We start from the raw sequence: 23342 nt of genomic DNA on the forward strand, positions 1-23342 counted from the left end.
GTAGAAAAGCACACGGCATTGGTAGCTTCCAATGTTGAAGTAAAATGTAAATCTGCTCTTACTATGAACGCCTGGAGTTTCTCTAATCTCTGGTGATCAGAAAAAGTGTGTGCATATATTGCCAGTCTGGGTGCACTAGGGGGATTCTTTGCTGATCATTTCGCATGCGTGGGGGTGTAATGATTCTTTTTCAGTCAAAAAACTGTGAACACTTCACGAGAGATTTTAGAACCAGTATTGTTAAATGATAGCATGTGGGCCAGCGGTGTGAACAGGGGTGCCCACGGTGACCACCCTCCGGTAACGCGGCTTGGCACGTTGTATCAGGGGTGCCGCTCCGCGCACAGTGATGTGGAAATAAGCGAGGCAAGGCGAAGAAAATGGCCGAGGTAAGAACAAAGAGGGCAAAAGGAAGGCAGCAGTTGGGCCGAGAAGGCAGAAAAAGTGTTTGGTAGCCGAAACTGGGCGTCCTACGGAAGGAGGACAGGGCAAAGGAAAATGTCGCCTTTGCTGAATGAGGAGCCCGGCGGCAGGAGAGGGGGCACTACCATCAGGACAGAAGAAAAATTGGAAGTAAATGGTAAAGAGGTTAAGCTCAGGCATCACTGGTACGGGTAAGTCGCCCAGAACCAGGGATAGGAAGAGGAGAAAGCCGAATAAATATAGGGAGGAAGGGGTTTCCACAATCGAGGGAGAGAGCAGCGAGGAGGAAGAGAGGCACCCCTTGGAAGCATGGGAAAAATGGGAAGGGTTACTAGGTAAGGAGAGAGAGAAGGGCTCTGGTATAGAAGGGATAGACAAGAGTGCAGGGGCAGGTCCAATTCCACAAACCAAGGTAAAGAACAGTAAGGAGGAACAGTGGGACTCCTTGGAAGCATGGGTAAAATGGTAAGGAGTAATAGGTAAGGAGAGTGGGAAGGGCTCTGGCATAGAAGGGGGCAGGCAAGAGTGCAGGGGCAGGTCCATTTCCACTAGGTGACCCAGGGGACCTGGGACACAGCCCGCAAGGGGCACCTTTGCAAGGGACAGGGTTACAAAAATACCCAGAGGATGGAGTGGCATTGTTAACTTGGCAACAAGGGGTCTTGAAGGTATACAAAACATTGGGGTGGATGCATGAAAGGAATACACAAAGACAGGTACAACAACAGGGGAGACGATAATAACGGCAGGGAATCGCTTAAGGTCAGGGGAACAGAACCTTTGGGGCAGTCAATAGGGGACACAGAGAGGACGGCAGAGTAGCAAAGTAACATACCACCAACGGCTCAAGGGGGTGGCACGGGAGATATCGGGAAAACATAGCTGGGACCATGGAGCTAAGCAGAAGGGCAGAAAAGGGGGAATTCCAAAGTGGTCAATAAGAGCAGTTATATGGCAGTCGCATATCAACCACGAGGAAAAGATGGCTCGGGGCAATAGTTGGCAACCGTAGGGCAGAGAACGGCCACACCAGGGAAGGCATGGGTTCTGCGAATAAACAGCGGAAATAATGGAAAGGCTAGCCATAAGGCTGGAATAGAAAAGGAAAATATGGCCACGGGTATGGCAGGAAAATAACGCCCTTACAGGAAAAGGCATGGGTTCCACGAATAAGCAACGGAAATAATGAAAAGGTTAGCCATAAGGCTGAATAGAAAAGGAAAAACATGGCCACGTGTATGGCAGGAAAATAACGCCCATACCGGAAAAGGCATGGGTTCCACGAATAAGCAACGGAAATAATGAAAAGGTTAGCCATAAGGCTGAATAGAAAAGGAAAAATATGGCCACGTGTATGGCAGGAAAGGCAGAGTTTCCAAGAATAAGCATCGGAAGTTCGACTGGAAAGGAAAGAACGGTTGGCTACAAGGTCGACTCAAAAGAAGTGGGAGAAAGCACAGAGAACGGAACGGGTCATTGACAAACTGACCAGGAACGCCCTAACGTACAAAACGGGTAAGCAGTACGAAAGGCATATAAAAGATGTGTTGGTGGAAACAGGTGTGCAAGAAGTGGAAAAAATGTAATCCATAAAAATGTGTGAATTTCTGGAAGGGGCATTTGCCAAAGGGAGAAAGAAAAGCTGGGCGGCGGTGGCATATACCACAAAAGTGGCGGGTATACCGGATCCAACCGACAGCGCTAGAATTAAATATGCTATGAGAGGATGGGCTAAATTAGAGAGGAAGAAACCAGATAGCAGAAGGCCGGGGAACTTTGGGAAGTTAACAATCCTGTTAAAAGTGTTACGAGATACATGCAGCAGCACGTACGAAACTGCGCTGTTCAGGGCAGCATTCGCGCTGGCATATTATGGGGCTTTCAGGGTAGGGGAGCTGGTGGCCAGTAATATGGTGGCAGGAGACGGCCTGGCAAGGAGGGATATTAATATGGGAAACAAGGGGATGTCTATAATGTTAAAGAAATCTAAAACAGACCAAACGGCGAAGGGGAGAGCAATAGACCTCAATTGCATCAGAGAGAAGGACCATTGTCCCAGATGCATCACCCAAGAATTCCTGGATCTCCGACCAGAGGTCGACGGGCAGCTACTAATACATAGGGACGGCAGCGCACTCAGCAGGTATCAGTTTCAGGCGGTATTAAAACAGGCGGTGGCCAAAGCAGGATGGGATCCAGCTGAGTTTAGAACACACTCATTCAGGTTAGGGGCGGCAACCTCTGCATGGGCGGGGGGCTTGGGAGCAAAGGGAGTGAAATGGATTGGGGGTGGAAGTCGCAATGTTTTAAAAAATACAAAAGGGTGGAACTGATATAAACGCTTATCTCCCCCGTTTCCATAGGGGCTGGACCCCACAAGTCGGCATGGATAGTGGGGCACTCGGTCATGACTCGGGCAGGCAGGTGGCTGGAGGAAGTGAAGCAAGGACCACATTTCAAAAACACAATCACATCCTGGTGGGGCCGCCCGGGGATGCACTGGGAGGCATTCACGACAGGCTGTCGGACCTGATAGGGTTCAGGGCCCCCCTACCCCCCCCCCCCCCCCCCCCGAGTGCCTAGTTATACACCTCGGGGGGAATGATCTGGTGAGCACAAATAGGGGTAAGTTACAGAGGAACATTTGCGAGTAACTACATAGCATAGCCCACAGTTGGTGAAAAACCGAGATTTTCATGTCAGAAATAATACAAAGAAGGCTCTGGTACGGGGCACAGAGGGGGCATGCAATCGAAATAGCCAGAAAGAAACTAAATAAATCAGTAGAAAAGTAATGCAAGAGCACAGGGCTACACTTCATAAAGCATGGACTACACCGGAACAATCCGTACATGTTTCACCAGGATGGGGTACACCTATCAAGCAAGGGGATGGGGGCTTTTTCCGTCAACATTTTTTAGGGCACTCCAGGAACGGGGTTGTAGGTAGGGTGCTTTTGGGGGGGACCTGAACGGGAGCGAACAGCACCCGCTCAGGTGTGGCGGCATGTGCCCAGAACGAAGGCCCAAGGGTAACAAGGACTTGGGAGGAGCCTTGGGCAACTTCGAGACTGGACTCAAGGTGCCCAAAAGCATATGGCAGTGTATTGATTTTTGTTGTTTTGTATTTTCTGTAAGAAAATAAAATGCCTACGGCCTCAACTTTTCCATAAACATAATTGGTCTGTGATTTATTATTTAGGTAGGGATCTGGTAAGAAGAGCAAAGCGAGCCCACACTACTCAGCCTATGCCCCAGGCCCCGGGCCGCATGAAATGCGGGCCGATGGAGGGCCTGGGAGATTAGGCGCGGGGTGGGGGGAAACGGCGCGAAAGCAGTGGGAGGGGCTTCCAAACGGCGCCACAAGAAACAAAAGCCCAGGAAAGGGCAGGAAACAGCACCTGGGGAAGGTGCGAAATATAACAGCAAGGGGCCGGGGGGAAACCCGGCCCCCAAGAAGGAACAAAAGGTCTGGGGTTTATAAGTAAGCCAGGAAAAGGAGAGGCGGCACAAACCAGGTAAAGTGCTCACCTCTCTCGGGTAGGCTCTTAGTGCCTGGATAAAGGAGAAGGAAAAACGTTTGCCACCCAACCCACCCTACAAGAATAACAGAAGAAGAAGGGAGCAGGCAGGAGCCGGAACGCCGAGTACTCTTTCGGTACACGGTCCAAAAGAAGGAGCAGGCAGGAGTGGGAACGCCGAGTACTCTTTCGGTACACGGCCCAAAGCATGTCGTAGGCGGCATGTGCCCAGGAACGAAGGCCCAAGGGTAACAAGGACTCGGGAGGAGCCTTGGGCAACTTCGAGACTGGACACAAGGTGCCCAAAAGCATATGGCAGTGTATTGATTTTTGTTGTTTTGTATTTTCTGTAAGAAAATAAAATGCCTACGGCCTACAACTTTTCCATAAACATAATTGGTCTGTGATTTATTATTTAGGTAGTGATCTGGTAAGAAGAGCAAAGCGAGCCCACACTACTCAGCCTAACCCAATTTAGCCGGCCCTGTCCTCGGGCTATGCTTTTCTGTACCGGCACTAAGTTGCAGGAGCCGGGTCAGTACCTGGGTGTTAGGCAGAAACCTGTGCAGTTCCCTCTGGGACCACTGCAAAAGATTTAGGACTACAGGTGTTTGGCAGTAAACCCACTTGGTAGCAGTCTGTACCACACAGATTCACTTGGTAGCTGTGGCTGAGCAGTCAGACTTCCCTCAAGAAGAGTTAGGCAGTATACAGAGTATTCACAATAGGTCAAGAGAACACAATAGAACAAGTAAACACTGACCAGGGCTTGGTGTAAAAGAGATATAATTATTTATTTAAAATCACATCTAGAAAAACACACAGGCACTAATAGTAAGCAATTCAAAAACACGGTCACTAAAAGATATACACTCCCTTAAAAGAATATTAGACAAGTCTTAAGTAAAGCCCCACTTATTTTCAGACAGCGGTGAGCGCTTAACGTAGATGGCACTCTAATAATTTGTTTTAAAAGGGAGAGAAAAGCAGAGAATAAATTGAAACAGATCCCAACACTTTTTCACGAACACAACAAGGGAGGAAGGCAAAGTAACACTAGGAATTCAGAGTCAGTAGGCCGGATCCGCTTAAGAGGATCTAAACGAAAGGTGTCCAAGGTCACACGGTTGCAGTGCACAAAAGTCTTGTAACGGTTCAAAAAGAAGTTGGATCAAAGAGAGGGACCAGTTAGAGGGTCAAGGCGGCCAGCCCAGTCCAGAAGGTTAAGGAGTTATTATTACCTTGTAGCAATCTTTAGAAAGGGGGGCCTGGTGGACACAGTACCTTAAAGTGGTAGAACACTCCAGCGGGGGCAGTTGTTCCTGGCAGCGGATGCAAGTCGGTGCTTCGTCCGGGGGAAGAGAGGATCTCGTCGGGGAGGAAGACAGGAGTCCGTTGCACTGCCAGGGAAGAAACCAGCCGCAGGGTTTCTCAGGTACAAGGAGTGGTCCGTTGATTCGCGGTTCAGTGGTGAGTGGCTATCCGGCCGCCGGAGTGCTTGGCACGGGTAGTTCAACCACAAACCGGTCTGGGGTGCGAAGAAAAGAAGGAAAACTGGTTGTGCCCACCAGTCAGGGGAAGAAGCCTCTCCAGCCGGGAGATCTTCTCTGTCGTCGGGAAGTGGTGAGTCGGTTCCGCAGGGCTCCACCGGTGGTGTCGTCGTGGTAGGTCGGCTCAGCTTCTCCATCGTCGGATTCTCAGGTCCTGTGGCGACTTCTGAAGTTCCAGTCCCAAAAGCCCTGCTTTTATGCAGCACACCCCCATTCACTCAGCCTAGCTGTCAATCAAACATGCTAAGTGGTGAGCCGGCCGGCTCACCACTTGGGCCAATCACACAAGAGTGCGACTTGAGTTACCAAGGTAACTCAGTCCAGGGTGCCTAAACCCCCTCCCACACCCCCTGTGGTACCCAGACAGAGTGGCACCACTTTTTGAGGCTTCTGTGGAAAAGCCTGCCAAAAAAGTGTAACAAAGGGCTCGACTTGGGTTTGAGTCACAGACGAGAACACAAACGCCATTTTAGAATCGAGTCCTGGCAAAAAATACCAACCGGCTAATTAATATTAAATAAATAAACCGGCGGTATGTTCGAGGCTATGAGAATTAAATAATTAAAGTTGGTAGCCTCGAACAATGGGAAAATCCCATAGGGATATATTCGCGGTCGAATATAAAAAAGTAGTATCCACTGCCACCAGCCAAAACTCGATCAGGGGGGACGGAGACGTGCCCCCTCGACTAACAGACCCTGGGGCAATCGAATTGCCCCGGCCAGTACGTCCACAATATGATGGTTTGTACTGGTTTCTGTTCATAATTTAGGACTAGTAAAGCCAATGGTGACTTTACATGCCCTGGGAGACAGTAGTCAGTCCCAGGGTATGGAGTTTATGGTGGGGTGTCACTATGACACCCCTGTGTCACTGCATGGAGGGTGCGGTGTAACACACATAGTAAAAACACATGAGACCCTATGGTGTAAAGGACCCCATAGCCCATAAAACACATTAACAGTCAAAGGAACACCATAAATCATGTCCAAGAGTGGGAGAAAAAGAGTCTCACTCTTGGCAGGAGAAAAAAACAAACTCCAGAAATCCAGCAAAGCTGCTGGGGGACTCACTAGGTTAGGAAATTCAGCCTAAACAGAGAATTCTCCCTAACAGCAGGTACGTTTGGCCCATTGCTCCAACAAGCCAACATCTGTCAGTCTCAGAGGCAAAAGCATGACGTCTGTCTCTAGCTACCCCTGAAGGTGGTCAGCACACAGAAGACTCCACTCATCTGTCGACAGTATGTCCTGTTTATCGCCCGAATTGTCCCTCCCTTCTTCCGCGGGCGGCCCATCTCTCTCTCTCTGGCTGTCTCCCCCGCGCCCTCCCTTCTGTGCAAACCAGCCTGTCATTTGGCAGCAGCGTCCCAAGGAGGCTAGTGCGAGATCACGCCTCCTCTCTCTTATGAGGAGAGTCTAAGAATGTGCAGTTGGGTTGGTGCTCATATACGCAGAAGGCGAAGTCACCGTGCACTATAGAATAGTCGCCCATGCACCCTGGGCATGGTTCCTATCATGGGTTAGGGGTGCGACTTCGACTTCGTGTGTCGTTTGCATAGTGAGCGTGCCACCCGAGGACCGTGGGCACGTTTTCTGTGCTGGCTGGGCAGGGTTCACCGGCTAAATGGGTGTGGATTCACACGCACGGTAGGCGTGACTTCTTCTCGTCGCTTAGGCTACGCCGGGGGCTAGGTCTTACCAGTTTCTCTTTCAACCCAGAGCGGGAGAAAACGAGTAGCTACACAGAGTGAGTGAGTGAGTGAGTGGGGTCACTCTGGAGCGAGCGGGCGAGTCGATTACCTCAGAGCAAGCGGAGGAGCCCCGCCGAGAAGTATTAGAGGAGATTGGCGGGACATATGCGGAGTAGCACGCAGAGGACTGGGGAGGAACGGGCGTAAATTCCACTCGTGACAACAGGCGATTCCACCACTAGATATATAAATATATATATATACACATATAGGGTTTACAGGTGCGACACCGATTAAAGGAAACACTACGAGCCGTCACTTGGCATTCACAGGAGGACCCAGAGGTGACAGGTCGCGCTCACGGGGGCAGGATCATCCCACGGAAGACCGGTGGAACCGAGGTGCGCGGGGGTGACACGAGAAGGCCACCGCTGACAGGAGAGTATCCCGCGAAGGAGAGCCATGTCCTGCCCTGTGCTGAGGGTGCTGTGCGGGGGTCCCAGAGGCTGGTGCCACGTGGGCATCCGTACTTACCACCGGACCAGGTAAGAGTGAACATATGCGTAAGGGGGAAGAAGAGAAGTGGGGCTGGTGGATACTACTATATGGGGTAGGGTGACGACTTTCAAGACGAAAAACCAGGACGACCAACAACATAAAAGAAGGACTATCCCCTGTGCCCCCTCACAGTCCATCCCACCGTATTTCCAGCAACACTGCCGCAGCTACTGTAAATTGCGCGCCTTTAACTGTGCATATAAGCTTGTTAATAATAAGAGCTTTTGGTTTGATACATGTTAAAAGCTGGAACAGCCGCAACGCAAGCCTTGCTGTTCATTTGATAAAACTCTCGCGTGTGCCTGGTACCTATAAGGTGACCATATGGCCAAAGTCTGTATTTTAATGTACACTTCATTTATAATTATGTGTGCGTGAAAGTATGCTGTTTTGTTTTACATGCTAAAGTAGTAGATGGAATGCATGCCTGCAGCCATAGCGTGTAGAACGCACATTTAACATTCCTAGCCCAGGGTGCTTACTGTGTGGGACTTCGCACGGCTCCATTCACCCGCATCTCTCCCCGTGCCCCACGTACTGTTGGGAACATAATGTAATGATCTGCAGGAGTTAGTTTGTAGCAAGCCACGCGCCGCAAGTCTGGCGATGCGGACCCTGAACTCAGCTGGCCGGTCACAGCTGCAAAGTGTATCAAGAAACTGGCAACCGGTATATATATTTTTTTCTTCCAGAAACTTTGGCTGTGCCCCTTGTTTTGGCTCAGCGATTAAGGTGCAAGGGTGGGCTTTCTTGGTTTCTAGGCCGGCCCATGCCATGGTGGGATAGGGTAGGGTTGATGACCATTCCTGCTACAGGTGCAACTACTGGGGGCAGAAAGAAAGTTGTGGGGCGCCTTTCCTGCAACTTTAAAAGAATCTCTTTGGGACAGTCCATCCGTCACCCTTCCTTTTTTCAAACCTCTACATCCAGCTCGCCGCTTTAGTACAATGGAAACAAGTAGACACTATTATCACTTTTAAACGCCATATCATAAATGCTCTTTGGAATAGTTCCCTTCTGACATTATCATCTCGATCGAAGAAACCAGTTTCCAAAAGTGCCAAGACGCACGTTTTATGACTTTACCGGAAATCCTCTAGAAATACTGGGTGCATGGGAATAGTGCAGTTTCTTGTACATTTGTGGACTTTCAACAACCTTTTCATCTGGTTGGCTGGAGCAAACTCTGGTTAAAGTTCTCTAGATTGGAAATCCTGAAAAGTCTGTTGCTAAAGTTTATTGGCTTTTCTCGGTCTGACGAGATGACTACTGCCCCGCAGGTGTACAATGAGGATTAGTGGATTAAACGAGTACTCAGCCATGCACTACTACTAAACTGGCAGTGCCGCAAGTATAAAGGTGGAAGTGGCGCAGTCCGACAGGTTCACCTCCTGCGCCTCTTGTGGTAACGTGGGCCGAGTGTAGGCAAAACTCTCCGGGAGGCGTTTCAGGTAGAAAAGAAGCATCCAAACAACAATGGTGCTGGGTACCAAAATAAAGGAAATGCCCAATCAAGGTTCTTTATTAAAAAAAAAATAAAAAGCATTTCACTTTTGTGAAGGAAGAGCCAGAATATGCAGACCTTTGAATTGAAAGAAGCAATTTGGTTTTGAAGATGGGGGTAGACGGGGAATGGTCTCTGCAGCTATGTCCCAGTTCAAAGGATAATTCTTTAAAAGTGAAAGAGTGGATGTCTCCAGAGCCCGTAAAAGCAGGCCAGGGTGATAGAACCATTATGAGTATGTTTATCTTTTTCTTGGGTGGCTGGACAGCTTGGAGCCTTGCATCTTAGCACTTTCCAATGGATCGCGTCGGCGGGAAGTCAGTTGGACATGGTCCAGTGATGCTCGGCTTGAATAGGCTGAAAAACAGGCACGTGATGGTCAAGCTGGTGCCTCCAAGTGTTGAGCTGATGCAACAAGGTCCAGATATTGTTACACAGTGCTGCAGCGGTATTCGGCTGCAGCGCAGGCAGACAATGTTGAGTAGGTGGTGCAAAAAAGCGTGACGTGTCAAATGCAACTCCAGGGTTCCTGTGTTGGCCCAGTAAAATGACTCAGAAAAGAGCTGTTCCTTGGCTGTTTGGTTGCTGGGAAAAACAGTTCAGGGTCTTGTCGGGGGGAAATTCTGCCGGGGTCGGCCGGGCCGTCCGCGGACCTCCAGGCAGGGAGGCCCCAACTCCTCCCGTGTATATCCCAGATGAGATGAGATAGAGTATGAGACGCACACAAGGAGCAAGGTGACTCTGCTGTTTATTAGACAAAACGGCAGGGATGGGTCAAGGAGCGTACGCGTTCGTCCTGACACACACACAATCGTGGGGCTCGCAGGCCCTTTTTACGGTATTATGACGCGCTACTTGCGTCACTTCAGAAAGTTAACAAAAAACCTATCGCCACTCTTAATTGGGTGTTCGAGTGGTAGGGTTAGTATAGCACACATATAGAAAATGATATTAGTGGACAAGGTGTAGTCAGGTGGTATATCTGGGTTGTCCCTACAATTAGATACATGAGAATTGTTACATGAAGACTCCTGAGGATTGGCTAAATTTGCTGGCGTCAGTGATAAGAGCCCCATGTTCTGATTGGTGCGCCCGTGAGCTTCCCAGCCTGGGACCACCGTCGTTCCCAGCTCTCGGTGTACCTGTAAGTTGTAACAATGTTTCACTATGGGTACATGCAGACAATGTGAGGACTTATTCATAGCTGGACGGGGGACCGCTCCCACTGTTGCAGATGTCGATTGAGCCTTTCAAGTGTATCTGCCAGTGTCTCGTAGCGAGGGATCCAGACGCCTCTGTTCTCCTGGGTTTGGCATCTCGTCAGGTTCGGCTTGGTCACGTGGGGAGGGACCGTGAAAGAGGCAGAATTCTGCACAATTAATATTGTTTTTCTACTGCGCGTCTGGTTTAATTTGTCGGGGTGACTTTAACGTTGGTGCGTGGAGTACGAGGTTGCAACATCGTGCCTTTGATGATTTGCTCTTGGAACGTAGGTTTGCAACATTGCGACCTTGGCTGGTTGCTTTGCCAAGCTCATTCTGCAGGATCAGCAACTGACTCTTGCCTTGTTAATGTCCACGGGAGCTCTTGTTTGAGGCCTCCTTGGGCCTGGTGCATAAGTTGTCCGTTTGGTGTACAGGTGCTTTAGGTTATAGGAGCATATAATTTCATGACCAGTATTGTCTTCATTATACTTCTCATGGCGGTAACTGGTTTCAAGAGAAGCGTGAGCAAGCTAGTAGAAGAGTTCATGACGCGTCTTGCGTTTCTGCATTCTGAAAGCCTATGTAAAAATAATAAAGATGCACGTCCGTGAATATGCCTGTCGCCTACGTCATAGCACTGAGTATATTCTTCGTGTAGGTTGGTGTGGGAATGTCCAGTGTGTACATTTGTACAGATGTGCTTCCCGTTGTCTAGGTCGTCATGGCATCTCTAACGACGTGTAGATTTTAGTCTAGTTGATCCGTGCCGCAGGTGTCGGCATGGCCAGTGCGGGCTGCTGGGCAGGCAGATGGACACATCCGTATGTTCCTGTACCAGGGTATCTGGTCGTCTGGCAAATGGACAAACTCTTCTCGTGGCGGGTGTTTGGGTCGTGACCCTCTAGGCCATGCGCGAGAGGCGAAGGACGGGAGCCTGGTCTTCCATTCTCCCACTTCAGTCTTCCAGTGAAATCTTCTGATGTCAAAAGATTATTCATTTAAGAGCGGGGCTACTCCCCTTACATACTTGCCACAGTGGATTGATCCTTTTTAAAGCCTTCGGTAAGTTTCAAATTATGCCTGCTGTGACAAGAGTCTTTGCCTGGGGATGTCAGTCTGAGACTGCTTGGGCTACAGGTAGCGGGTGTAGGGTGAATGGTAGTGAGTAGTCTAAGAAATCCAAAGATGTTGGAACCCCTCCCTTGGTTGCAACTTCTCTCCTGGGCTCTGTAAGAGCTCCCTCTCCCCTGTCTGCCTTGTATCAAAGAGACTCCACTGATTAACACCCTGATGTGACTGCTTTTTTCCTGGCAGTGCTTGCCTTTGAAGCATTGGTCCCCCTGAGGGCATAGCCTATCTTCCTTGGAAGATAACAAACCTTCCATCACAAAGTGACTTCTAGGGCTGAACCTAAATGCTTTATTTTGGGTGACTCAGCCTCAGAGAGGAGTACACAATGGGTCACTAGAAACCAGGATGATAATTAAATGACATCAGAAGGGTTTTGGCCAGTATATATGTATGCTCCCATAGATTCCTTCATATCAAACCAGATGTGGTTTATAGTTATTTATTAATACTGCTACAAGTCTTTGGGGGCACACAATTATGTATATAATTTGGATTAGGGTTGCCCTCGGTTAAGAGCAGCCCTTGGCTGTTGGACATTTGGGTTCCAGCAGGCTGTTAGTAGGAATGCACATTTCTCTGTAACTGCTGTGTTGCAGTATCTATATCCCCGTTGTAGTGTACCGACCATTCTTTAATTTAATTTTGCTGTCATATAGGTAGAAAGCCTAATGTTCCCACTACAAAGGCTAATATAAAGCATTTTTTTCACTAATTGCATCAGATACAGTGTAATGAATTACAGGCTTTCTAATCGGGGTATGATTTGTCTGGTACCCGAAATATCTTACTTAATCATTTGTATGACAAGATCTTATGGTGTCATAACCCTCTCGCAAATTTTGATTAAAAAAAAAAAATCCAAACCAATGTCTTATGCTTCCCTCAACAATCGTTGGTTTACTGGGGAGCCTGGCCAACCCAAAAGGTTAGGGTGACAATTGGAGAGACGCTAGAGCTAAACACACTCAAGCTTAGACAAGCAGGCTTGTATACTGCATTGGACAGTTAATAAAAAAGGATTTTCAGCAAGCTAATAAAATTGTACTTCTGAGAGATAATTTTAGCCGACTCCTCGGATAGTGCTTAGTTGTTTAAGATCTACCGATAACAATCTTGCGGAAGGTTAATAGCTCTATTATTTCAACCCACCCACTCTGTAATGAGCTAGCAGTGTTCTTTCTGGCGATAGTCAATACATTGTGGGAGCCCTTTAAGGCTGAGGCTAGACTGTATACTATCTGCCTCTCATCTTTTCTTAAAAGCTTTTGCACTACACATGTTTTGACCTTTTGTCTGGTTTGACCTTTTTTCCGGTGCAGACATAATAAGGAAAGTGCAAGGTTTGACCTTACAACCCTGCGGTGATGCGAACTTTACCCAAAGCAAGCGAAGATAACCAAGACCGAGCTGGAGACGATTATATGGATCAAATCGACTGACATCCCCACAAACCATGTTGTAAGTCGTTAGAGACGTCATGATGATATAGCTGCGTCAGACAGGAAGCACCCGTGCAATCCGCACGTTCGGGACACTCGCACACCAATCTACACGAAGAACATTTGAGTTCAGTTCTATGAGCTAGAGGACAGTGACATATACATACTGCCTGCATGTTTATTATTTTGCCACTTGGGCTCGCTACAGCACAGCAGAAACGCAAGATGCCAGAAGAGCTTGTGGATATGCTTGCAGATGCTACACGCTATTAACCCTATGCAAGGACAGGAGCACTTAAGGGACCTGACCGACCATGACATCTCTTGACCTATGGACAGTTATGCTGAATACATAGTCGGAGCCAAAGTAGGCTTTAGGAAAATCTAGAAAGCTAGAATCGTCTCGCAGAGACCCCAAACCACAAGATGCAGTGCACGGAGAATAGCCCTGGCTAGGACGGCAACAGCCAAGGTCACGATGTTGCAAGTGACATTCCTTGTCTACTGCGCCAAGAAGACACTGGCTGCAGTAGGGAACATTCCAAGCAAGAAACCAAATCAAATCGAATTAATTCAGCCTCACCGATGGTCGCCTCACACGTGACCTGGCCGAAATGACATGATGCCAAGGCCCGGTGGCTGGGAAGATGCAGCTGTCTCATGTCTGGGAACAGGCTCGCAACAAAGTGCAAAAATCCAACTAGAGTATGCGCTGGGAATGGAACGCTCCCATGGCATTAGCAGAAACATCCCATTGTTACACACTGTCACGTAGTCACACCTTATTGATACACAATGTACGTGAGCAGGTGTCCTGCGGGCTTGGAACAACGGGAGTCCCAGGCTTGGGGGCCCGCGGCCTGACCAATGAGGACAGTGGGGGCTGGCAGCGGAATTCCCCAGCCAATCATTGGGTTCTCTAATGTAACACTTTTCAAGTAGCAATTTGTAGGGATGATCCAAGTACTCACCTGACACAGTTGCCACCAATAATATCACACACTATATGTTCCTATACTGGACCTACCACTCGGGGAGCCAACCCGGAGTGGCGGTAGGTTCGGGGACGGAACTTGCTGAGTGACGTCGATTCTGACGTCACAGGTGGATAAAAGTGGCCTGCGAGCCCAAAATCGGCGAGATGTGCCTGAACTGGATTGCTCCAAGTGTATGATCCCTGCTTTTTTGCCATAATAAAACATCAGTAACCTTTGCTCCTTGTGTGGACCTCAACTTCTTTGGGAAATGGGAAGGAGTTAGGGCTTTCTGAGAGCTAGAGGTCCGCGAACCCTAGGTACGGCTCTGTCGACCCCAGAATTTATCCTAACTGTTTCCAGCAATGTTCGTGCAATGTGTTAGAACGCTATGCTTTACTCACCCACTTCTAATAAACTTGTACTGCGGGGCACACTGCTTTCCCAACTTCTGCTACAACTTCTACTGCTTCTGGCTCGCTGGGGACCCACACCCTTCTCCAGTATAGGTGTCTCCGGTGTCCGGCCACATGTTTTGGGAGTGCCTCTTACTCCCAAAACCCACAGCTGGATAATGACTTCTTACCTCGGTCTCCTGCACGTCCGCAGCTCGCCAACCATGACAATCGGGCTCAAATGGAGAAAGACAGCTCTCCTGCGTGTCTTCCGCTGTGCAGCCTCTGCACTTCAGAGTTTAGAGGAACAGGACCCTCTCAGAAGAAGCAGGCACATTCTGCTGTCTGCACATTCCGACGTCCCTCTTGTTCTCACAATTCTGCTTGGTTTGCAAGCCTGGTGCCTTCTTCCTTCTGCTACTACTGCCACAGCTCGCATCGCACTCCCAGTTCAGCTTCTTCCACTCCTTCCTAGGGCCTGCATCTGATGGGTCCTTTTATGCTGCCCAGGTTCCTTCAGGTGTTGGTTGTTAGGCCTACTTGCCTGATTACAGCTACAGCATGCCTCTTCAGCCCTTTTCCTTGTCCCAGTACTTCTAGGATTGTATGACTTGTAGTCTCCTTTAGTAAAGTTCGTGTTTTCAACAATTGAGCTCTTTTTAAGGGTAGATTTATTTTCCTTAAACTCATTAAAAGATGAACCAGTAAGATTGGTGGTTACAGAGGAAAACATTAATTTTAAGGCATTTTCTCTAGATCCTTTTGGGTTATACCTTAGGTAATAAGGGGGGAATTTAGTCTCATATGGTCTCTCTATTGATCAGGTTTGCTCAGATGTACCAGAGCGTGTACCCTGGGTCACAGATTTTATATGTGGATCAGAGACACTATGATGGCAATATGCCATTACCTGTTTTGGCAACCCAGAAAGGCACTCCCTTTTGGAGGACAAATACTGCGTCTCATCCCATGGGATCTCCTCACCACCCTGGGCCTGGTCTCTTCCCAGGTGATCCTCCAGCAGTACAACACCCCCAAGGTCCGGATCAGGAAGTGCCTGTCTTTCTCTGGCCACCTGAGAGGAGGATTTAGGCAGGTTTTAGTGCAGGATCCATAGGATTCTTCAGTCTATACCCTGAGAATAGGTGTTTGTCCCTTTTTGGCTTGAGATAATGTCCAGGTCAGAACGTGCATGGGCATTCATAGCCCTGTACAAGATGATTTTCCCCTGTCTTTGAAACACTTCACAATTTCAAATCATATTATTAAGATTCAAAATAGACCAACTGCAGGGGGCATGCAAACTGCGAAGAGGTAGATATCTGTTTGCATCTTTCATAAATCTTTCGATATTTTGATCGATGTGTGTGGGGGTCCTTCTTTTGGGGTGCTGAGAAATTCTGATATTTCTTCTTTGTACCCTACCAAGATATCCCCCCACCCCCGCAACTCCCATCCCAGTTATGGGAGGAGTCTTTATTAGTCCAGGTTCCTGCAGAATTATAATCTCATGGGTCTTCACACTTCGTAGAGAGTCTGTATTTTTGTGCTTCTGCCCGAAAAGATATGAAGCTATATCTGGGGTGTTCCAGCTCTTGACTGTTAGGCAGAATCACATGCAGTAACCTTTGGGAACACTACATGCAATTAAGACTACAAGTGTCAGTACACATTTCACCTTTGGTACAAGCCTGTACTACACAGTTATATGGTAGCAGTGGCTGAGCAGCCAGACTTATCTCAAGAGCTTAGTGAGCAGTAGAACAAGTTACACAAAGGACCAACAAATACATTGATTCAAATATACACTTACTCAAGGTTTTTTGGTAAAAGAATATACATTTATTTACACAGTCAGTTGGAAAACATTCCACTAGTAAGATCAGCTCAATATAACACACTAGTACACTACAATAAACAACGAATAAGTTACTCAACAAGTTCAGCCCCCTGAAGTGGGAGCAAAATGGCACTTCAGTTACTTTAAAAAGCGGTAAAAAGACAACGTTATAAGAATCAATAGCACAAATACTTGCATAGGCAGGGCAAAGGGTTTCAGTGAACTGCAATCAGCAATTCAATTCATAGGCCTGGGCAAAAGTTAATGGTTCTGAGTCTTTGTATAGGATAGCACAATTCTGGTAGTAAACGGTTAAGTCTTTGCCACGGATTTGAGAAGAATGTGGCTAGGCGAAAATTTAGACGGTTGTTTAGGGAAGGACAAGCCTTCAAAGAGGGGAAAGTTTCACAAACTTTCTTTGTGGCCGAAAAGATTTCTGGACCGCGTTTGCACATTACCTTTAAAGTGAAGAAGAGCTGTAGCTGAGGCAGTTGTTCCTGGCAGTTCGAGCAGACCTCGCTGTTCCTGAGCTTCAGTCGTGGGGACAAGAAGGAGGACGTCGGGAGGTTTCTGCACTGCTCAGGGAAGAGGCCACAAGCTTGACAAAACCTCGGTTTAAGGTGCGAGTGCCTTAAAGACCAAAAACTGGTATCCCGCCCACTAGCTATCCTGTTTTCCACAGTACTCTGCAGACAATTTAACCAGGAGGGGACGGTGTCCAGGCGGCTTGTGAGTTGGCTGGTCCCACCAAACTCAAGGGAAGAAGTTAACCTAGAAGGGCTTCTCTGTCGTCGGAGTTTCAGGCATTCAGACCTGCAGAAGGGCTTCAACGGTCGTCCAGGAGTTGCAGCAGTCCTCTTCCTTCAGCTTGTCTTCGGTTCTTTCGTTCCAGTGGTTGACTCTGCTTTCCAAAGTCCAGAGACCTGCTTTTAAACAGTTTTCCCCCATTCATTCCAGCCTGGCTGTCACTCACACAGCAAGGTGGCTGTCCTTGCCGGACAGCCAGCCGGCCACTCATGCCAGAGTGCATTCAGGTCTCCTAGGAGACTAAGCACAGGGAGTTTCAGGCACCTCCCTCACATCCTGTCCACCCTCGCACCAGAGGAGGGCTTCAGCAGTGAAGTGCACTAAAGGCCAACGAACAAAGGGACCAAACCTGGTTTGGCGCACAGAGACAAACACAAGAAGGACCTTTCCTAAAAAAAACTGTGAAAAAAGTCGTCCAGAGTCTGTTTTTACAGATAGGTCTTGGGCACCATATTGAAAAACATTGCTGACCTGATTTTTAGCTACCGTTGTTTGCGGTCTGGAAAAATTATGGTAGTTTGATCTAAACCCCTGCCACCAGCTATTTAAAGTAGGACAGGGTAACATTTGACTGTTATACACGTGTTTTGACTCTGGGGATGCTAGGCAACCCCTCCAGCACTCTATAGGAAGATAGTGTGTGCTGGGTCTGTACATTCTAAGAGACTAGTAAAGACAATTTAACTTTACATGCTCTGGGAGACAGTAGTCTGTCCCAGAGAAGGTGTTTTAACCTTGGGGAGTCTGAAAGACACCCCTGTGCCACTGCACTGAAGGTACTGTGTGACCCACAGAAAAAAGATGATGCCTCTCGAGTTGTTTTAAAACTCCATAACCAAAGAACACAAAAGTAAAGCACACATCAAAATACATGGAAGAGTGGGAAAAAAAGGCTTGCACTCTTCCCAGGTAAAAAAAAAATCAAATCTTAGAAATCCAGCAAAGTTTCTGGGGGTCTCAAAAGGTAAGGGAAATGAGCACATTTTGAGAATTCCCCCTAACAGGGACTGTGAAAGATATAATGGTTGGGTGTAGGGTCTGAACACTTGTTTACAATAAAGTACTAGTAACCAACAGTAGTGCTAAGGATACGCAGGGTTTGAAATTCAGATTCCAGAAAGTAGCTCCTAGGTGTCGAAGGTTTTCCTCTGACCAGGAGTTATTCACCTGACCCAGGTGCTGTTAAAGTCTCCAATGTTTTATTAGGATAGCGCACATATAATGAATTACTAAATCTGAAGATGATAATAAACTGCTCACAGAAAAATATATGTCTACCATCGCTCTGTCACTAGATCACGATCCCTGTTGCTTCATCTTACTGCCACATGTTTTCCTTTCTGCTGCTGCCTCTGTCTCTGCTACCACCTTACTCTCGCCTGCTGCTGCAGTCTCTTTTGGCTGAAGATATAGGGAAATGTTTTCAAACTAACTCTGGTTGCTCTTTTGCGTAAGACCGGAACTAAAATATGGTTTCATAGTGCAGGAACTGAATGGACTGTGTGCCAAGATGTGTGCTACAATATGGGTAGGCACTATATGAATCAAGCCAAAGTCCATTGCAGGAGTTAGTCAGCTATTTGTTTTCCCAAGGTCCTTAAAATATGCAACCTTATTTAGTTGGTTGAGTCATACCTGCTGTGATCCCAACCTGTAACACATGGATTATATAGACTTCAGACCTCTGCAACAGGTTCATTTAACCCACTAAGAAATTATCACCAGCTAACAAAATATGTACCAAATTGGGTGACGGCTCGGTGTTTAGCTGTGGAAAAATGACACAATTGCACCAAAATATGCGTTCAGTTTTATTTTAAAAAGAAGACGATACCAATTTTGTATGTGGTTTCTCTGAGGGACCAGATAAAGCATGCTTTGAAGGAATTTGTTTGCTCATAGCCGGGTGACCTGTTGCACAAGTGTTAATGTACCATTAAAACACTGGTCCCACTTGACATTGATTAGACTGAAATAATATCTTGGAGAGTCACAAAAGGAAAAGGGCAATTCTTTGGCTAAATGTGTTTTCTGTTACAGCAACTAGAATGCTTTTCAGACTAGAAAGCTCGTCTCCCCACAGGGACAAAGGGTAGACCACTTCATTACTAAACCATGTCTAATGTTACAAGGAAAGATCTAATTAAGGCAACTGTCCGGCTGTAATGTCAGGCATAGTTTGTAACTAGCACTCTCTGTAACTCACGGTGCATTAAGATAATGTAAAGGTCGATGTACATATGTACTTTTTGTTAGTCTCTTTTATCCATTTTGAGCACAACAAACTTTAACGAAGAAACGCCATTGGGCTTCCTACAGCCATTACTTGCATTGGCTTGTGCAGCAGTTGTTATTGAACTCATTTTGAAGCCTTAAGTGTTACAAGAAATGATGTCATTAGACCTTCTAGTTGGGTTGTCTAACTCCAGGCCTCGAGGGGCGGATACATGTCGGGTTTTCAGGATACCCCTCATTAATATTCATGAAATACATTTGCATATAATTATTGCACATGTATGCAACTATGTTCTCATGAATATTAATGAGGGATATCCTGAAAACCCTTCAGGATCCTGGTGCTTGAGGTCCGGAGTTTGACAACCCTAAAGCTCTAGGAGAAATGTTAGTACTGTCTCTGCATTCCTGTCAGCAAAGGAGTGAAACTGGCTGCGCTTTCAAAAGCAGGGCTGAAGGAAACACATTTTAAATTGTACACACATTTTAGAAGGACATGTGTCACTTCATAAAAGAACTTTCTTCGTAAACCCACTTGGCATCATACATTACATTCAATCGCACTGGACATGCAGAGGGCAAGAAGCTCGTGTTACACACAGAACAGAATTAGATGCATCCCAGGGGGGCACAGGTCGGTGACTACACGGGACCAGTAAAGTAATCAGCGGCCCAGCCACACTGCTGTTGCACTTAAGCCTATCTGATTGTGGCTCCGCAGGGGCATCTTGTGGAGTTGACGTGTGTAGGAGACGCGCTCTGAGTGGGCCCTGTATGTCCTTTGGCGATATCGTTAGCCCAGACGCTAGATTGTAGCCAGTGATCCTTTGTGGGGACTCTTGCGCTCAACCATTGCTGCAGAATGCAACGCTTAGCAAGCAGAAGGCACAGGCCTACAAATTTACTCATACAGCCCAACCTGGGTACAATAGATGCATCCCTCCAGAAGGGCAAGAGCAATGGACAGTCCCATATCATGTGGAAATACTTAGCATCTGCGCTGCCACATTTAGGGCATTCTCCCATTCGCTCTTGCGAAAACAAGCTCAGCCTAGCGGGTGTGTAATGGTAACGGTGCAGTACCTTCAGTTGTATCAATTTGAATCACGTGTTATATATCACATTGCGTATTTGCGTGCACATGTCTGTCCAAAGGTCATCTGTGATATCTAGCTGCATGTCCCTTGTCCATCTAGTGCAGGCATTGGTTTGTGGTATCTTCACATGGCCCTGAACTAGGGGATGTAGGTTCAACACCAGTCCTCAGTTCTCACTCGCTGTCAAAATATATCCTGGGACTGTGTATCACACTTGGTTGTGCCATGAATCCATCCCACTGCCTCCTGCATGCCCTACGCAAATCTGTATACTGTAACCACAACGAGGATTTACTCTACTGAAGCATAGGTATGTCACTAGAAGGCATGAAATTCCCATCTGAATACATTGCACCCATGGTGCTGAACCTGTGCTGCGCCCAGGTATACCGTTGGAGTGTATCTACTTGAGGTAAGGGGGGCACACAGTTCTAGAGGGGGAAGTCTCTTCGATATGGATCGGATATACCCATCCCTTTCCATATTTTATGCCAAGCCAGTGCGGTGATGCTAGCAGGGTCGAATTCGCAGCCATTTGCAAATTGGGAGGGGAGGACCAATGACTTCAGGTTGCGGTCACCAGTGGAGTACCTTTCCAGTTTAACATGGGGGGGGGGTGAGGAAGGGGGTGCAGGGTATGGGGCGCTGGACCGTCCGGGAACCAGGAGGCCGCAAACTGTGCTTGTGCCGCAACCTAGTCCAAGCGGAAGTCAGGGGCTGCCAATTCCACCCCACCAATAAGGTTGGGTCAGTGCGGCCCATTTCAGCCACACTGCTCCAGAATGCCATACGGATTTACTGATCCCTGCCGGCAACTCCTCGAAGACCAACCGTCCATGCCATAGTGGAATTTTAAGGAAGAGGTACTGGAGTTTAGGGAGTACAGTCATTTTTAATTAGCACAATCTTGCCAGCTATAGTCATTGGCAAATGTGTGCAGCTCTTGAGTTTGGTCACAAGCTGTGTCATATACATGGCGTAGTTGCGCGTAAGTAGCGCAGTGCCATGCCTGGTGCCGACAATCCCAAAATAAAAGCTAGCAGATGGGGCACAAATAAACCCCTTTAGATCGCGGGGCTCGGTAGTGACGCCAGTTAGGGGGAAGATCTCCAATTTGTTAAAGTTCACACACAGATCTGACGGCTCCCCGAAATCAAGAATATCTCTCATAATGGGCGCAAGATGGATTTGTGGGTCTCTAAAATATACCCAAGCATCGTCTGCATAGAGGCATATCATTTAAGGTTCCCCAGTGATCCTGATTCCCCTGTGCCTATGCTCATGCCGGATAAGGTCCGCTAATGATTCAATAGCATTGGAGAGTATCGGCAGCAATAGGGGGCAGCCTGGGCTAGTGCCTCTAGCTATCGCAACATTTGGTGACAGTGTCCCATTAGTGCTCACTCTGGCCACCGGTGCCGTGTATAGAAGGTGTATATAAAAGAGGAACACTAGCCCATAGACTGTAGAGTCTATGCAGGTTCAACGCTGTGGACCTCCCAGGAATGAACCCTGCTTGATCTGGGTGAACTCTGTGAGGCATAAATGGCATCAGCCGGGTGGTGATTATTTTCGTGAACATTTTAATTAATGAGGGGCCTGTAGCACCCACACTGCTGCTGGTTTATCAGGTTTCACGAGGACTGTGATTATAGCGCCTCTCATAGTGCAGGAGAGCACCCACACCTCGAGGTCCTCCTGCCACAGGTAAGCAAATGGGGTGCTAACAGTGACTTAAATGGTTTGTAAAGGCCATCTGTACCTGGCCCCTTCCCTGTTGGCAGGTCGTTGATTGCACTGGTCATTTCAGCTAGCGAGATCGGTAGGTCCAGGTGGGCGCTAGCCTCCAGTGACAGTTGCGTAAATGGTAGATCTGCAAGAAACCTGTTGAGGTCATCTCAAGCGCAGGTGTCCTTGATGGAATCAGGCCCGGCTCCAGGATTTTTTGATCTGGGTGTGCCAGGTTTGTGATCAGGGGGGGCCAACTTTTCTCAGATTCGTGATCCGGCAAAAAATGTCTTCCTTTATCTGAAAAATCCATTTGCCCTTAATTTGGTTTTGTCTGTTAGACTTCTTTTATAAGGAACAGAAGCCTGGATTGAAACCCAGGTTGTTAGGACCAGGGTTGGCACATTTACCCGCAAGACTACTTGAATGTCTGATAAAGAGGTTCGTTAGGATTGCACTCCCTGGCAGATTTAAGGCAAATGGATTCTTGGGCAAGGCTGACAGATGGTCCCAGGTAGGTGAGGCATGGGTGTGGAGCTTATGGTGGGAGTAGTTAATCACTGTCATGAGTGCAAAAAATGTTATGTTTTTTAAGTTGTCTTTTTCTACTATTGGAGTTGTATGTATAGGGGTATGACTCCGCCTATTCTTCTCACCAGGGTTTGCTGACATAAGCTGATTTCCCCAGGTTCACTCAATGTGTTCAAATGTGAAATCTGCTCTCGCCTTCCACCTGCACATCCTCACAAAATCGCAGGCTCTCCAGTATTACCCCTTCCACAGTCTTCTGATCTCTTCTTCCATTTGCTCCTTTGTTTCCTTCCATAAGCTCCCACACTACTTTGACCTTCCACTGTCTACTCAGTCCATCTTCCATATGCACTCCCATCTCCATAAGGAAAACTATTGCCAAAGCATGAAAAATGAAAGCTGTATACTGCCGAACCCTTAACAAGAGTCTGAGAGATGAATTCCAAATAATCATGCTCTAAGACACATGTTGAATCTTTTTCAACATAATGCTATAATTGTGATATAAAAAAACAGTACCGCGCAAAAGAGAAGCAGAAAAAATAGTGTGGCAATAACACCCCCTGTCGCCTTCCATCAGCTCCCCCTGACTTGCATTCCCATTTACAATCGCTCCCACCTACCCCCACCCTTCCCACACCATGTCTTCTTGGCCTGGCTGGGGTGAATCGAGGATGATGCCACCTCCTTCTCTGCAGGGGCTGAGCAACGA

General features: G+C 47.7%; 1 protein-coding gene across 1 annotated transcript in view; it reads left to right on the forward strand.

Moving 5' to 3' along the window:
* Positions 1–6936: 6936 nt before the first annotated feature.
* Positions 6937–23342, forward strand: part of ACSF2 (acyl-CoA synthetase family member 2) — a 1184899-nt gene continuing 1168493 nt past the window's right edge. Inside the window, exon 1 of the mRNA XM_069654880.1 lies at positions 6937–7731. Within this exon, the coding sequence (XP_069510981.1) occupies positions 7649–7731 (83 nt within the window). The 5' untranslated portion in view covers positions 6937–7648. The remainder of the gene's footprint in view (positions 7732–23342) is intronic.

Source organism: Ambystoma mexicanum, chromosome 3q (assembly GCF_040938575.1).
Source record: "Ambystoma mexicanum isolate Mex_15411 chromosome 3q, UKY_AmexF1_1, whole genome shotgun sequence".
Lineage (NCBI taxonomy): Eukaryota > Metazoa > Chordata > Amphibia > Caudata > Ambystomatidae > Ambystoma > Ambystoma mexicanum.